We start from the raw sequence: 16,635 nt of genomic DNA, 5'->3' as shown, positions 1-16,635 counted from the left end.
CTGGTCCTGTGGCCCCGGTGGGCCCTTGGCGACATCGTTTAGTATTCAATACTTCTCCGATTTTATCGCGAAATACAGTAGCGATACCTTGCGGTGTTGGGAACTTCATAAAACCTCTTGCCGTGGAGACTATGGCGTCTAACTTTCCCAGGGTGAGTCTTCCGATAATCACATTGTGGTATGACTCAGCGCGGACCACAAGGAAAGTTAGTAGTATGGTTCTTTCTTTGGGTGATTGCCCGAAAGTTACCGGGAAAGTGATTTGACCGATAGGATCAACCTTTTCCCCTGTGAAACCTTTGATAGGGGCGTGTACTGACTCGAGCAGCTTCCTATCTTCTGATTGCATTCTGTTAAAGCAATGTTCATAGATGATATCTTCTGAGCTTTCGGTGTCGACTAGGATTCGCCTAATGCGGTAGTCTCCTACTGCCACGGAGATGATCAGGGCGTCTGTGGTAAGATGCAAATCCTCCATTCGTGGTTCTATAGTCATTGTTGCCAACATCCAAGGCTCGAGTGTGGAGAAACTCCGCTTCGCCCCCCTTCCTATGTCAGCATGAACCATGTTCAATTCGCGCGGCCTTTTGCCTGCCGCCTTGTCGTTCTCCTTCTTGACCACCGGCGGGCCTTGCTTGATATCTCGCACTAGGTGTGCCAATTTACCCGACTTCACGAAATATTCGATCTGTTTCTTAAACTGAAAGCAGTCGTTGGTATCGTGCCCGCTTCCCTTGTGGTACTCACAGTATTTGCTCGTGTCTTTGTTCGGATTATCTTTCAGCGGCTTTGGTGGATTAAGCCTGAGGTTTTCTGAGGCAAGAATTTCAGCCGGGGTCTTGCTTAAATTGGGATATTCAGATCGAGGTTTTGACGTCTCGTTCTTTGAATAGGAGCTTCGGTGTCTGTCGTATCGCGAGTCCTTGTCGTTTCTCTGATATCGGTCTCCCCTATGTTTGCTTTTAGACCCTCGGTGATCTTTTTCCTCCTGACTTTTTAGGGCTTCTTTCTTTCTGTTGGCTGCGTGGCTGGCTGCTACCGCCTTTTCCTGTATAACATATACCTTGGCTATTCGCAGTATTTCATCTATGGTTGGGGGTACCCCATCCCTTCCATGCAGTGTTCTCAGTAGTTCGTCATCATTAACCCTTTGGAGGAATGCTCCGCATGCCAGATCGTTGGTGACGCCTGGTATCGCCAGGCTTTCTTTGTTGAACATGATGATAAAGTTTTCTACCGTCTCATTGTCACGACGACGAATATGAAGGAGTTCGTTCCTATCTTTCGTGTGTCGGCGCTGCTGACTAAACTGTAGGATAAACTTTGATTCCAAATCTTCAAAACTGTCTATCTCACCTGTGGGCAGGCTGTCCCACCATACTCGTGCCGCTCCCACTAGGGTTTGTACGAACATTTTACACCATAGGGGCATGGGCTAGCAGGCCACTTCACCCGCGCTCTTAAATAAATTGAGATGGTCATCCGGGTCGGTGAGGCCATCGTACTTACCGACCGTTTGGGGCATTTTAGGTTTTTCCTTGATAGGAGCTTCGGCGATCCTACGAGTGAATTTGGATCAGAACGTCGCGTCTACCGGTTTGTATGGTTTGGTTAATTCGTCTTCTTCCACATTCACGGGTTGTGCAGGTGGAACATTCATACCCGGGGCAGGTCCTGCCCCCAGACTGGAGTTTTCCAAAGGGGTCACCCGGGGTCTGACCGCGTTTTCTCTGTCGTGCACAGGTTCAGTTGGCGCTTGGGTATACATTGGTTGTGGAGTTGGAAAATTCCACCATGGCGGCATGTAAGCCGCGTACGGCGATTGAGAGCTTCCTTGCGCTGTTCCCTGAAACGGATACGCTGTTCCCCCGTATGAGGGTAAATACCCGAATGGGGGCGCATAGCAATACCCCGGGAAATACATCTGATTTCCTGGTGTGACAGGGGCATTCATTACCCCCGTTGGCATGATAACCGGCTGGTGAGGTGGTGTAGATAGCGCCGCCGTAAGCGCGGCTGAGTATAGCGGCGGCATTGGGTTAGAAACCAATGGCTGGTAGTATTGAGGCGTACTGGTTTCTGACACTAAGATACTGGGGCTCGCCGAGGTGATAACAGGAGTGGAGTAGAGGCGTGAAGCCTGTGAAAAAACAGTTGTTCCCGGAGCGAATGTGTTACCGCCAGTCCCTTCCATCCTCCTTGGTGGTGTTTGTGAGGACATATAGAGGAAAGGGTTTGTAACCACAGTCTGGGAAGAGACGGTGGTGATATTGTCAAAACCTGGAGGTGGCCCTTCCGCCTCGAACTCTGGATCTAACGACCTCGTGACGGCCGGGGAAGACTGTGGAACGGTACTAGTTCCCGCCCTTAGCGCCAAATTATTATTTGCCAACGTTTGACCAGCCATGTTCTGGTCACTTGCCATGAAGTTCTTGTCGCTAAATAGGTCCCACGGATGGCGCCAATGAAGAAACACTGACCTAAACAGCACCTACGGCTTCAATGATTAGTGACTCGAACGCTTGGCTGCAAAACAGAAACACCGTTAGGACTCGTTACAGGAATGGGGTTATTCCTGTAACCACCCTCCGGCGTGAGAATAAGTATTGGTTTATGAGAGAAGTTTTGGAGAAGAAGATGTATGAGAACCAGATGATCATACCTTATACGTTTGTCTCTATATATAGGTTTTCCATTAGGGTTTCCTTTATCCCAGGATGTATTCCGATAAATTAGAGATTTACACGATCTTCCCGAAAAGTTGGAGATTTAGTTGTGCACCTTCCATGTAGATATGGAAGGTTCTAGAATAAACGTTTGTATTTATATAAATATAAAAGGTTGTAACCGGGTCGGGTTGACCGATGCGGGTCACAACTCGTCACCGATAAATATCGAACTTACGTGTCCATAAGCTTTCCAGGCATCGGCTAAACATTTGTCTCTAGTGCTTCCTAGGTTTAAAGAACTGAGCTCATCACAGTGTAAAATAAGTGCCTCCTATGAAGCATGTTATGACGTACATGAGTTCATATGTATTGGTTGAAACTTTAGTTTGAGCAATGCATTAAAGCAAAATGTAATGGCCACTCAAGAGCATACCTTGTCTGTCTTACGAGAAATGTCAGAAATGTAATACATTTAAAAGAGGTTGAGAAGATTAAAGAAAATGGTTGTCATTATCCTTCGTTGCCACCACAACCAGTGAAAGCCGTAATATCTTCGATCCGATGAATCAAAATCGCAGGAAAAGGAGTAAACTTACCCTCACAGACTCCATCTTCGCTTGGATTCCTCATCGTATTCGTTGACGACGAAAGGGGGTAAAAAACGCACTGCAACTAAAAAATCCCAAGTTGGCTACAGGGTAGAAATGGGTAGTTTTGGGCCGATGTCAAATCATTCACTGCTTTCATATCCTAAATCTTAATATCTTATTGTGAAAAATTAATCTTAATATCATACAATCAAACTAACAATAAAGCCTTTACTCGCTAGAGTTGTTTCTAACCTGCCCATCCATTGCTTTCATAGCCTCATGTGCGGATTCATCACAAGCATAGTTCACAGAACAGAATCCTCTAGATCTCCCGGACTCTCTCTCTCTCTTTGTCGATACTAACTCTCGCTGGATCAAACAAAATATATCAGCTTATAACCAGTAATAACCCGTAACAACAAAGCCCCAAACTAGAAAAGAAAAGGGGGCTACTAAATATACCCCCTTTTTTTTACTTTTTATACCTCCTTTTGTATAAAATTATATTTAAAGTTGTGATATACCCCCTCTTGTTACTTTTTAAATGTATTCTTTTTTGTTACAGAACAAATTCAAAAGTGTAAAAATATATTATAGACGTTTTTTTTAAATTGTTTATTTTTTTATGTTTATTTAAAAAACCATATTTTTTAAAAAAGTTTTCAGATATTGTTTACACTTTCTCAAATAGTATTTTGATTATGTTTTCTTTTATTGAATGTCTTTTAGTACTTATTGTTTATTTGTTCACTTACATAGATGATTTGAATGATTAATATGTGCTAGGGTAAACGCTATTTTAAAAGAATTTTTTTTTTTTTACTTTTTGGATAAAGAAAAATGAGTTAATTACACAGATGGACCCTGCGGTTTATATCTAGTTTCACCTTTGTGTACTAACCTTTTTTTAACAGATTTAGGTTTTATGGTTTCAATTTTGTAACACATTTGAGTACTAACACCAAAATTATCAATATAATGACTAAAATACCCTTTCATTTTTTTTTTTAAATTTTATCAATGTAACACCTTTGGGTACTAACATCTTATTTTATTTAAGTTTAAATCAATTTTACAAAATCTATTTTTTTCATCTCTTTATTATATCTCTTAGTTAACATAAAATCTATTTATTTTTTTATTTTCATCTCTTTATTATATCTCTTAATTAACACAAAATCTATTTATTCGTGTGTTTTCAAGATTGCTATGGATTTTAATAGATACTTATTATATCATTTGTTTCATTATTTAATTTATATTTTAAAGAGTTTTTTATATATTCATAATATTATCTAGTATTATTTAGTAATATTATTAATAAATAAAAAAATGGAGCAGACGTTTTCTGACTTTTTTAATTTATATTTATAAATAAAACATAAATAGTTTTTATGTTAATTAAGAGATATAATAAAAAGATGAAAATAAAAAAAATTGATTTTGTAAAATTGATTTAAACTTAAATAAAATTAGGTGTTAGTACCCAAAGGTGTTACATTGATAAAATTAAAAAGAATGGAAGGGTATTTAGTCATTATATTGATAATTTTGGTATTAGTACCCAAAGGTATTACAAAATTGAAACCATAAAACCTAAACCTGTTAAAAAAAGTTAGTACCCAAAAATGAAAATAGCTATAAACCACAGGGTCCATCTGTGTAATTAACTCAATAAAATTTGTTAATTATTTTATAAACACCTCTAAAGTATTAAAAATTAAAATGTAAAACCTTTAAAATACAAAATAGACTAGGAAAAACATAATATAGACTTTTTTCAAAACGAAAATTTTTTATTATTTTTATAAGAAAAAGGTTATTATTTATTTGTAAAAATGTTCAATAAAAAAAACTTAATCAAAATACTATTTGAGAAAGTGACTTTAGAAACATAATCAAAATACTTTAAAAAATATGATTTAAATAAAAACTAAAAAATAAATATTAAAAAAAACGTCAGTAATCTTTTTTTACACTTTTGAATTTGTTTTGTAACAAAAAGAATATTTTTTTAAAATGATGATTTGTATAGGGGTAAATATTACAAGTTTTAATATTATTTTATGGAAAGGGGTATAAAAAGTAATAAGAGGGGGTATATTTAGCTTACCCCAAAGAAAATTATGATCACTATGCTAGTGGTTACCATTTGTAAAGCAGACATAACCAGGGGCGGACCCAACCCCAGCCCAAGATGGGCGGGTGCACCCCGGGGGGAAAAGAATTAGTGCTAAGTTCTGTCGAAAATTCCGTCTGCACCCCTTGGAAATTTTCGTCCGCGCCCCTTGAAATTTTTCGACCACACCCTTGAAATTATTCGTTCGCACCCCTTAGGTAAAAAGTGTTATCAATTTATATTTTAATTTTTTTAGTAAACTCTTATTTAAAAAAAAATACTACCTAAATTATATAACTTTTAATACCTAACTAACTAAACCGAAATACCTATAATTCCTAACTAGCTAGCCCACTAAGTCTTAGGTCATTAACCAAACCCAACAATATTTCAAAATATAATAAAATAATTAAAGCTCAAAACCTTTAGAAATTCTCTCTCGCTCTCTCTCTCTCTCTCTCTCTCTCTCTTGCGTCCCTGAACTGCCAACGAACAACATCACCCAGCGACAACAGTCCAGCAGCCGGCGACCACCGTAATCAGCCACCATACCACCGTCGTTTGACATCAAATCTAACCGAAATCCAAACACGGTTCGTTTGTTTTATATGACCCGACCCGACACGAACCGATTTTTTTACTTATATACCTAGGGGCCTAAAATTTTTAAAAATGTTCCGCATCCCCATGAAAAAATTCCTGAGTCCACCACTGCATAACCACTACAAGATATTTCTTAAATTAGGTATGTCACAAGACTTGAAACCTCCTTATAAATAGATTGTTCTCACCTTCGGTAACATCCCCAAATCCAGAATATGCTTCCTTCAAGAAGTGATCATCAGTCTGCTAAGAAATACATGCAACATTCATAAGCAACTAAATTTCACTATCACAATCACAAAAGTGAGCCTAGGACCATCATGTATAAAACAAGAACATACCACTATAAAAAAGTTTTGAAGACATGCATCGAATAACATTCAGATGGTCAGGTTACCTGGTGTCACACCCCAGCCGATGGCGGGATCATCGGGGCATGGCACTGAGCGAAACAGATTGTCCAGAAGTTTCCATAACAATTATCATTACAATTCAATTTAAAATAACATGTCCCGTACCATGCCTCAAATAGTAAACAAATTATTACAGGCAAAAATCTAGGCAAATAATTCTGTTCCGACAACTCAGATTTAAATATAGCAATTGTTTATCTGCTTCTAGAGACCCTTGATTTGACTAGTACAGACAACTATTTGTTGGACTCTAAGCGTCCTAAACACCTGTCACATACGTTAAAATAAAGTCAATACACATAGTGTAAAGGCGAGTATACAAGTTTGATAATAGCATATAGAGTTCGAAATAGTTTACGCATAACCAACACGTACACAGAGGAAAACGAAGCATGATAGTTATCGACATGAACCTATCGATACCAATGACTGCGGGTTGACTGCTCGAGGCAGTGCGCAATACATGATTACCACCGTAATCCATGCAAGTAATTGTCCTTAACAACCCCCGCATGAGCGGGTGCTGAGTCCAAACTATAGTACTATCGTCGTTAAGGCAGGTAGACAGCATTCCATGTGTAAACATAACAAACAAGCATTCATTAAGTCATGTATAACATGCGGTAACGGTTAGCGTTTAAAATTATTACGTAATGTGTTCGATTGTGATTTAGAATAAGTAACGTATGTAACACCCAAAAGTGCGAAAGCAAAAAGGGCTCGAGTATACTCAGAGCGGTTGATGGATTGAAGGAAGCGCTTAAGAGTAGGGTTAGCCTGAATAGTTCGATAGCATGATAAGCAACGCGTAAAACGGAAACAAGTGTTCAAGGATCAGACAGCTGGTTGATCGGACGGTAGTCCGATCGGACGCTTGGCCGTGCGGTTGAAAGTCCGTTCGGACAGTTGTCCGGTCGGACGGTAGTCCGATCGGATGGCTGTTCGAGTGGATTGTTTCTTCCTTTGAGTAAGATGTGTTTGTGTATGATGGTTTGACTTTTGAAATTTTTGTTGCAGTATTGAAAACATTAAAGTATCTTTACCTTTCAGGTCGGTCGATCGGACGGTCGTTTGATCGGACGCGTAGCCGTGCGGTTGACAGTCCGTTCGGACAGTTGTTCGGTCGGACGGTAGTCCGATCGGATGGCTGTTCGAGTGGATTGTTTCTTCCTTTGAGTAAGATGTGTTTGTGTATGATGGTTTGACTTTTGAAATTTTTGTTGCAGTATTGAAAACATTAAAGTATCTTTACCTTTCAGGTCGGTCGATCGGACGGTCGTTCGATAGGCCGACAACCCGATCGGCTAGGTACCTTAGTAAAGACAAGTTCTCAGTAGAAGGCACTCGATCGGACAACAGTTCGATCGGGTGGCAGTCCTTGTGCATCTAACATGTTGCAAAATCGATTAAGTGTTGAAGTCAAGTATCTCATGATCCGAAGAGTAATCCAATCGGATGGTAGTCCGATTGGATGGCAGTTCGTTCAATACTCTACTTCAATTAGATTGATTAATTGTGGGACCCAAGTGCTAGCCGATCAGATGGCCAGTCGTTCGGCTTGTCTGTCCGTTCGGCTGGCTGTCCGTTCGGACAGCAGTCCGATCGGACAGTACCTTGTCCTGGTCGGCCTGTTCGGCTATCACTTGGTTGTTTTGATTGTTTGTCGTTTTATCGAGGTATTTTGATAACGTATCGAGCAACAGAAACCTCGTTGATACTTGGTTCACCTGACCGGACAGGAATCACCCAAATCTGGTTAGTGAATGGTTTGAGACGGTGTTTAACGTTCAACCCGAAATCGGTGAACCTCGTGAATAGAATACGGATCTTGAGCCACGCAACCACCGGGATGGTTAGCAAGTCGGCACAAGCTCCGTTTCTATCGGTTTTGAAGACATTGAGTGTAAAAGAGTTGAAAGTAAGTTAGAAAAACCATCTTTCAATCTTTTTCACCGTGAATATGTTTAGATCCGTCTAGGATGTTTGTTTGTTTATGTGGAAATCGGTTAGATCCAAGTCATTCTTGGTGGATTGAGGCCAAAACATGAAGTTCTTCAAGAACACCATGATGACATCATCCTAGAACACTTGAATCTTGATGATTTCACGGTTAAAAGTTAAGATTTAAAAGATAGAAAGGTGTAGGAGTGCGTGTAGATCAAGAAAGTACAAGATTTAGGACAAGATCTTACCGGAATCGTGAGAAATCTGAGAAAAGATGGAGAGCACGAGCTGGTCGGTCAGAGGATTTCCAAAAGGGGAAATGATGACCATGACAGGCTGTCCGATCGAGCTGCTTGGCCGAATCATGAGAAATTTGGAATAGATCAAGACATCGTCGATGAACACGATGACGAAACAGTTGAGAAATGGCTTACACACGCGATTTATCAGATCCATGAAAACCGCGGGTGCGTTGGTTAAACCAAAAGGCATAACAACGAACTCGTAGTGGCCGTAGCGAGTGCGAAAAGTGGTTTTGGGTATATCTTTTTCCTGAATGCGTAGTTGATGGTAGCCTGAGCGTAGATCGATCTTCGAGAAACACGTAGCACCTTGCAGTTGGTCGAACAAATCATCGATACGAGGCAGGGGATAGCGGTTCTTGATGGTTAGCTTATTCAACTCCCGATAGTCGATGCACATCCTGAACGACCCATCCTTATTTTTAACAAAGAGGACTGGCGCGCCCCAAGGAGTGGTGCTCGGGCGAATAAAGCCTTTTTCAAGTAATTCATGTAGTTGGTTCGAGAGTTCACGCATTTCAGACGACGCGAGTCGATAGGGAGCTTTGGCAACGAGGTTAGCTTCAGGAATGAGGTCGATACGAAAGTCGATATCACGACTTGGCGGAAGACCAAGAAGATCGTCTGGGAACACATCAGGAAATTCACGAACCACAGGAACGTCTTTCCCTTCTGTCTTTCCTTTCTTTTCCTTCTCCGCTACTACAATGTTAGCCAAGAAAGCTCTGTATTCCTTGCGGAGATACTTGCTAGCTTGGGCACACGACATGAGTTTGAGACCTTTCGAAGTAGTTTCACCATACACACATAATAAATCACCATTTGGGAGCGAGAATCGAATCATTTTATCGAAGCACACAACTTCAGCATGGTTTTCGCGAAGAAAGTCCATGCCTACTATGACATCAAAACTTCTGAGTTGAATCAGAATAAGGTCGATTGGGAAGATGTGATTGTTGAGCTCAAGAGTACAATCACGAAGAACAGAATTAACGGCGACAGTTCTTCCAGTGGTGACTTCTACATCGAACGTTGAGGAGAGTTGGGAGCGTGATGTGCTGAAAATGGGTCAAATAAAACTAACTAAAATACCCTAATTCTAGACTCTCTAAGCTTTAAATTTATAAACTAAGACTCGACCTAAACCCTAAACACACAATCGGCAAGTGAACCGATCGAATGTAGTAAAGCTAAAGTAAGTCCGAGTGTCGAACCCACAAGACTCTACTGACTACGCTACGACTCTATCTAGACTCGGACTGACACGACATACTAATTTGTTTATTAATTTGGGGGGGGGGGTTTCTAAAAATCCTAGATAGAATAATAAAATAATACTAGCAAGCAAGACACGAACACAAGCAAAGGGTCGAATCAGTGAGAATAAAGACTACCTAGGCTAGACGCAGGCTAAACTCGGAATGGATTCCTAAATGATAATGATGTGGTGTGAAACCGGGATCTTAAAATTCTCACCTCTAGGGAAATCTAAGGACCCCTAATCCCTCCCAAGAGCACACTAAGATTCCCGAGAGGTTGTTAAACTACCGGTTTTCTAGATTTCTTGTCCGTCCTCTAGTTTCTTGAAAGTGCTTATGTAAGACGCTCTACTTTGCCGCGCGAACGTCTAAAGCAACTATGGGTTCAATCTTGGCTTGATAGACAATGGGTGGTTAATTCCTTTTAACTACTCCTAGACCTACCAATATCCTCGAGCCTTTCCGCGACGAGTCTAGCAGCACACTTGATTTTAATTAATTACCGAATATTGTTCCTAAGGTTACTAGTGCACTTTTCACCCTAGAGAATTAATGACCTATTATGTGATATAGACACTCACCTAAGTCAAAAACCCTAATTCAACTCTATTCCGTGATAAAGACCGTCACCAAGAATTGAATGGAACAAATAAACGATTAACTAAGAAATCACAAGCATACAAACGCACCAAGACAAACTAACATAGTGTTTACAATGCAAGAAAAATCACAACCACATCAATAATCATATAAAAATCCAATCTTCGTTATGCCATAATCATCGCCTAGGTAGTTTATGAGTTTAGCCGGAAAACATAATCAGAAACAAAGTCAAAATCAAGGTATCAACTGAATTCATCGTTAACAAAATCTAAACAAACAAAGAATGCAAGAAATAGGTGTATAAAACCCGAATCTTCACTCCCGAATGCTCAAGAATGCTTTCCCGATGATTCCTAGCTTCCGGTATGCCTCCGACACGTTCACAGCCTTCAATCAGCAGCCAAAACAGCCCCAAAGATGCCCTAGTTTGTCAATAATCGGCTGCTGATGCGAACATGTGTTTTTATAACCGAAAACCCTAACTTGCCATGCAATCCTCGTAAGTTTGCCGACATAACAACTTTAGGCGGCCCGCATGAAGTATTAGCTTGATCTTTCGCGGGTCGCCTAAGCTAATAACTCCTGAGTTGTTTTACAAGATGCTCGCGGCCCGCCTCATGTTTCTGTTCAAGTTTACGCGGGGCGCGAGAGGGTGTATTTCTTCTGATTCTTTATTAAGTCAAAGCGACCCGCCTGGGAATGCATGTTTAGTCAACGCGGGTCGCCTGGAAGCTCCAGAATTTACAATTTTCTTCGTTTCAGCTCCCGACTTCCTCGGTTTCCGTGCCAGCCTTTCGCCATTCAATATTCCTGCTCGGTTTCACTCCTTTTGGCTGGAAAAACCTGGAAACATAAATAAATCAATAGTATGTACGTTCTAAACTAAATCGACACTAAAACTAACTAACTAACGACTAAAACCGACGCGAATACCGATGTATTTTGCAATACATCAAATATCCCCACACTTATCTTTTTTTCGTCCTCGAAAAAGAATAATGCAAACGGAATCATAGTCAAGATAGTCGATCGGGACAAAAACTTAGATTATTTTATTAAATCGATACTCGTGTTAGCCGCGATTGCAAGTATAATGATCCTCTTAAACCCAACCCGGTTTCAAGCCCTTATCATGCAATTTAGGTTCAAGTTCGGTCAATCCACCTAGGGTCTCACGCTAGAAATTGCAAGTCCACCTACTCCCCCCTCAAGCTTATAGGACAAAAGGAACCACCACTGGGTTATTTCCTAACCGCCTTATACCAAGATCAAGAGAGTTTAAAATCAAATCTATTTTTCCATTTTTTTTTCCATTTTTTTTTTCTTTCATTTACGAGCGTAGACGTTGCTTTCCCTAATCCTAGAGGTATTCCGGCTGTAGAGTCGCTATCCCCAACCACAGATTACATAGGCCTCGGTACTTTTTATTTATTTTGCAAGGTCGATTTCACACATTCTAGCGGTATTCCGGCTGTAGAGTCGCTATCCCCAACCACAGATTACATAGAATGGCTACTTTCATTTAGTTTCTAGCTCGCTTATTTATTTATTATTTTTTTTTTCTTTTTCGACGAGATAATGACCAAAAACTCTAACGATCTTAGCTTATAACGGCATCCCTTATACTATTATTGGCGGTTTCAATTTCCCCACTTTCCCTAGATGAGAACCCACTAGTAGACCGACAATTAGGTATAATTAATATCAAAGGAACCCGAAACCGAATCAAGCCTACCCGCGCATCCCAAACTAGACACAAGCACGAATATTTTATCTCATATTATTATTATTTGAACCCGATCAAAAACCCGACTTTTCTATCATTTTCCGTTTTTATTTTGCAAACTTCTTATTTCAAAAGACATTTTTCTATTTTTTAATTTTTTTGGATTTTTTTTTTTTTTTTTTTTTTTTTTTTGATCACTCACTAACTACAAGTTCCCATCCCCACACTTGAATGTTGCATTGTCCCTAATGCAAGGATGAAAACCGGACTCCTAAAAACCCAAAACAAAAATATAATAAAATAATATACAAGTATACAAGTGGAACGACTTAGCTGAATCATATGTGAGACTGTCAATATGCCAGTCGATACCACACATGCCCTCCAATCCATAACGCGCTCAGCAAACTGTACTAACTCGGACACGCGAACGGAAGCGGCAAAACAACCTAACAAATCACACATACCAAACCCAAAATAATATATACGATCAAAGCATCAACCAACAAGTATCATCCAACCCAAAAACCCAACCAACCAAATATATCGTATTATACAAACCGACTATCGAGGATTAAAACAGCATAAAAATAAAACAAAAGATATAACCGCTGCTATCACTGCTGCTCATCCTCATGCATCTCCACTATCCTGCTCCTCCTCTCCACCAGCGGGACCCCCCTGCTGTGGCTGCAGTGCTGGTGGTAGCTGTAACTGAAAGTGATCATACAGACCCTGAAAACCCAGCTGCATCTCATGTCTCACCTGCTCGACCCGATCATACAAACCCTCTAACGTAAGCGGCTCCGACCGCGGCTGCCTGAATGGATACTCCCTAGCTGGGAGCTGATGTCGCTGAAGTGGCACCTGGTACCGCTCCGGAATCGTAGTGGTCGCTGCCTCCTCGGCAGTCGGATCCGGAGACGGTGGTGCTGGCAAAACCTCTGTCCACGCTAGCGGCTCAATGAATGTGACAATCCCGGCTAGCTGTAGACTCCTCAACTCCACAAGAGATGGAGCGGGGCCCGCAGTCATCCTATCAGCTGGAAACCTAGCAAACACTCCTAAATTGGCGGCCAACAAAGTGATATACGGCCCACCATACAACCTGGCCGTACTACCCCCCTTCTTCGGCCTCGCCAAAGACCACGCCAGAATACTAGCTAAATTGGCTGGCCGCCTCTCAACCATGCACATCAAGCAGAACAAACTATGCTGGTTCACCTTATCTCCCTCGTGCTTTCCTATCAGCGTAGAACATAGAATCTTATGCACGAACCTATAAACTGGATCCCTAATGTCCGACGCCACCAAATTGCTAGAAAACGGTGAAATAGCAATGGTGTGCCAGAAACGTGCTAAATCCTCCTTCACAACACACGCCTCCGCTGGGTCCCTCATCACCTGCCTCAGTAAACTCCTAAACTCAGCTGACCCAACCTCCTCAGCTGAATACAACCCTGTCTCCTCTGCAAACTGAATCAGGCTCATATTGTAAACCTGTTTTCCTAATGCAAACGACACTACATCTGACTGATCAAACCCCCCTCGGTGCCTATAAATAAACGTGGAGTGAAACTCCATAGTCAGCTCTAAATACTGTGGCCACTCACACTCCACTGCCCACCTAAACTTATCACCCAGCAACTCCTGAACTCTCTCAACCTGCCCTAACCTCCTAAGCAACTCCCAGTCAATCCGCTTACTTTCTAACAACCTCACATTCTTCAACGCCTCAAATTTCATAAACTCGTACGATCCTACCTCAAACCGCAACAACGGACTCTGAACCAACCTATCACTCTGTCCATGTGGGGTCCCAGCATCCCTATACCTAATCTCCCGAAGCACTGGAGTACCCGGCTGCTCCGATGCAGCCGTCTGCGAACGAGTAGTGCGCCTCTTGCGCTTGGTGCCTGACGACGTTCCTTCACCTGACATCCTGTTCACAAAGAATCAAACAAACACGCAAAACAGGTGAACCGTTAGAAATCACAAACTATTTTTGTTCTTTTTGAATTTTTTTTGAATTTTTTTTTTTTTTTTTTTTTAAATAATAAAATAATATTATAACAGTGTACAATCGGACGACGGCCGTATAGCATTTCGTTCGCGGCCGTCGTTCGACACAAGTGCATATCACACAACAACTCGAAACTAGGCCAACCTCGCCCGAATGGAGATTGAGTACGGGCGACGCGGCCTAAAATCGAACGGTGCAATAGTATGCGCACGACACGACTTAACAAGACGCAACTACGACTCGAAACACACTCATGGACCCTAAACGACGCGAAACTAGACACTACGACACTTAAGACTCATTTTACAAAAAATTTACAACATATACCCCCTCCCGGCACCTTGCTCGCCCCCGAGCAATCCGAAGTGCCGAGAAATAGAAACAACTCACGTGTGGAAGCAATGGAAACGAGGCGCGTGATGTTGTGGAAAGAATTGTGCATTTTATGTGAAAAGCGCGCCTACGCTTCCCCACACTTATCCTATAACGACCGTCCGCGCCAAATAACATGACCATAAAATTTGCGGACAAAACCACCCCCCTTGATTACCCAAAGTCACATCCCGTTCGCACGCCTCTCAAAACAAGCAATCATCACAATAACCCAACCCGGGCCCTTCCGCACCCTCACATTATTTAAAAAAACAAATCAGCATATGGTCTGGCTACGTGACAATCCCAAAAACGTCGAACAAAACTCGATACCCAACAAAGTACTATAGTGCACTGCAATAGACTGACCCGACACAGAAATACCACCTACTGTCCTAACTTTAAAACTCACTGACCCGACTCAAAAAAAAACTAAACTGAACTCGACTCAAAACACTGACTAACTACTGACTCGAAAACAAACTGTGACAACCCTCTCAAAACCAGGTATCCGTACGACTTAATTAATTATTAATTATTGCCTAATTACTGGGCTTTACTGAGTTTGCTGATAAACTGCTACTTGATTGTTGGTACTTGTACATATCTGCATCATACTTTGATATTCCTGTCACTACACTACTTAATTGCTGAACCTTAGTGACAAACATGATGCACAAAAGCACAGTAGCACTAAACGGATACACAGTGAACATGCTGATATAGCCAGCATCAGGCAAACACTGCCTCTAAAGGCCTGAATGAGCCAGAATTATTTTACTACACCCATAGTGTGTGTAGGGATACAAGGGTTGTATGATTACGTCTCTAGGAATAAGATATAGAGATTTGGATGTGCCTAAAACATACTTTAAGCACGGAACACAGCACTTTTATCAACACACTAGCTTCTAGCTAATTAATAAAGTGCCAAAATATGAGGAATTATTCCCGACACTTTGCAGAATAAATTGTGTCGCTAAAAATATTATTTATGACGCTTAACGGATATCTTAAGCACTTTAACGGATTACTATCCGACCGAACAACCGGACAATACCCGGAACATAAAAATATTGCCAAAATTAATATTAGTACTTTTCTGAGCCAGTTAGGGTCCCTGATTACCCTAACAACCGCTTTATAATGCATTAAACAACTAACGGGGTTAGACCTCGCACTTAACGCACTTAACCAAACTGAACCGTAACTGAACGATTGGAAACGAACCGAGTACCATTACATCCCAATGGGATCGGCCAACTAGTGGGCCCCGGGAGAGTACGTCCTTTATAATATTAAATTAGATTACGCGAAGAACGAGGCACTTTTTTTCTATAAAAACCCTCACCTCTCACACACAAACACACACACACTTCACCTCACTCTCTCTCCCTCTCCCCTTGCCCCTCTCGGCCGTGAGCCACCCCACCCCCACATCCATTGTCGGTTCAAGTCTTGCAAGTTCCAAGTATACTCAAGTGTTGGTGGTTACGTACAACGGAGCTCGGAACAAACGGAACGCGAAGGACCTCTACCGTTTGCTATTATCCACGCAGTTTTCGACTAGTTTCTTCCCTAGCCCCGAGCTAGAGGTATAACGTTTAAAACTCATTTTTGGTCATGTCTAAAGTGGTTAAAAGGATATTTGTCGGTTGAATGTCGGTAACCCGCTTAATGGAACTTTAAAGTTTACTAAAACGTGTATATCGTTGGATAAAAGCTCAAAACGCGTGTAAATGTCGTAGTATTTGAACATGTTGATTAAAATGGCCCGATCTATGATGTGGTGGCTCTTATCATCGTTTAACCCGACTTTGTTAAGATCTCGAATTTTGGCATACACTAGATGCCAGCGGTTCAAGGGTTAAAAGGTGAAACTCCACCACATGAGAAACATGAACTTGTATAAAAGTGTTTTAACATGAAAAATAGTATTTAAAACAAGCCGATCTACGTATGTACAAGCGGTATATTCGTAGGACCGGGTGTCGAGAAAATCATGTTTTTAT

The 16,635-nt window shown here is 41.2% G+C and overlaps 1 protein-coding gene across 1 annotated transcript; it reads right to left on the bottom strand.

Annotated features, from left to right (window-relative positions):
- Positions 1-1,576: 1,576 nt before the first annotated feature.
- Positions 1,577-2,407, bottom strand: LOC110892604 (protein transport protein sec31-like). The gene has a single exon (XM_022139759.1). The coding sequence runs from the start codon at positions 2,405-2,407 to the stop codon at positions 1,577-1,579; it is 831 nt and encodes a 276-aa protein (XP_021995451.1).
- Positions 2,408-16,635: the final 14,228 nt, after the last annotated feature.

This window comes from Helianthus annuus, chromosome 12 (assembly GCF_002127325.2).
Source record: "Helianthus annuus cultivar XRQ/B chromosome 12, HanXRQr2.0-SUNRISE, whole genome shotgun sequence".
Lineage (NCBI taxonomy): Eukaryota > Viridiplantae > Streptophyta > Magnoliopsida > Asterales > Asteraceae > Helianthus > Helianthus annuus.
This window is presented reverse-complemented; position numbering and strand designations above follow the sequence as displayed.

Excerpts from the sequence above, each read along its gene's own strand:
- LOC110892604 (XM_022139759.1), bottom strand. The coding sequence starts at position 2,407 with ATGGCTGGTCAAACGTTGGCAAATAATAATTTGGCGCTAAGGGCGGGA.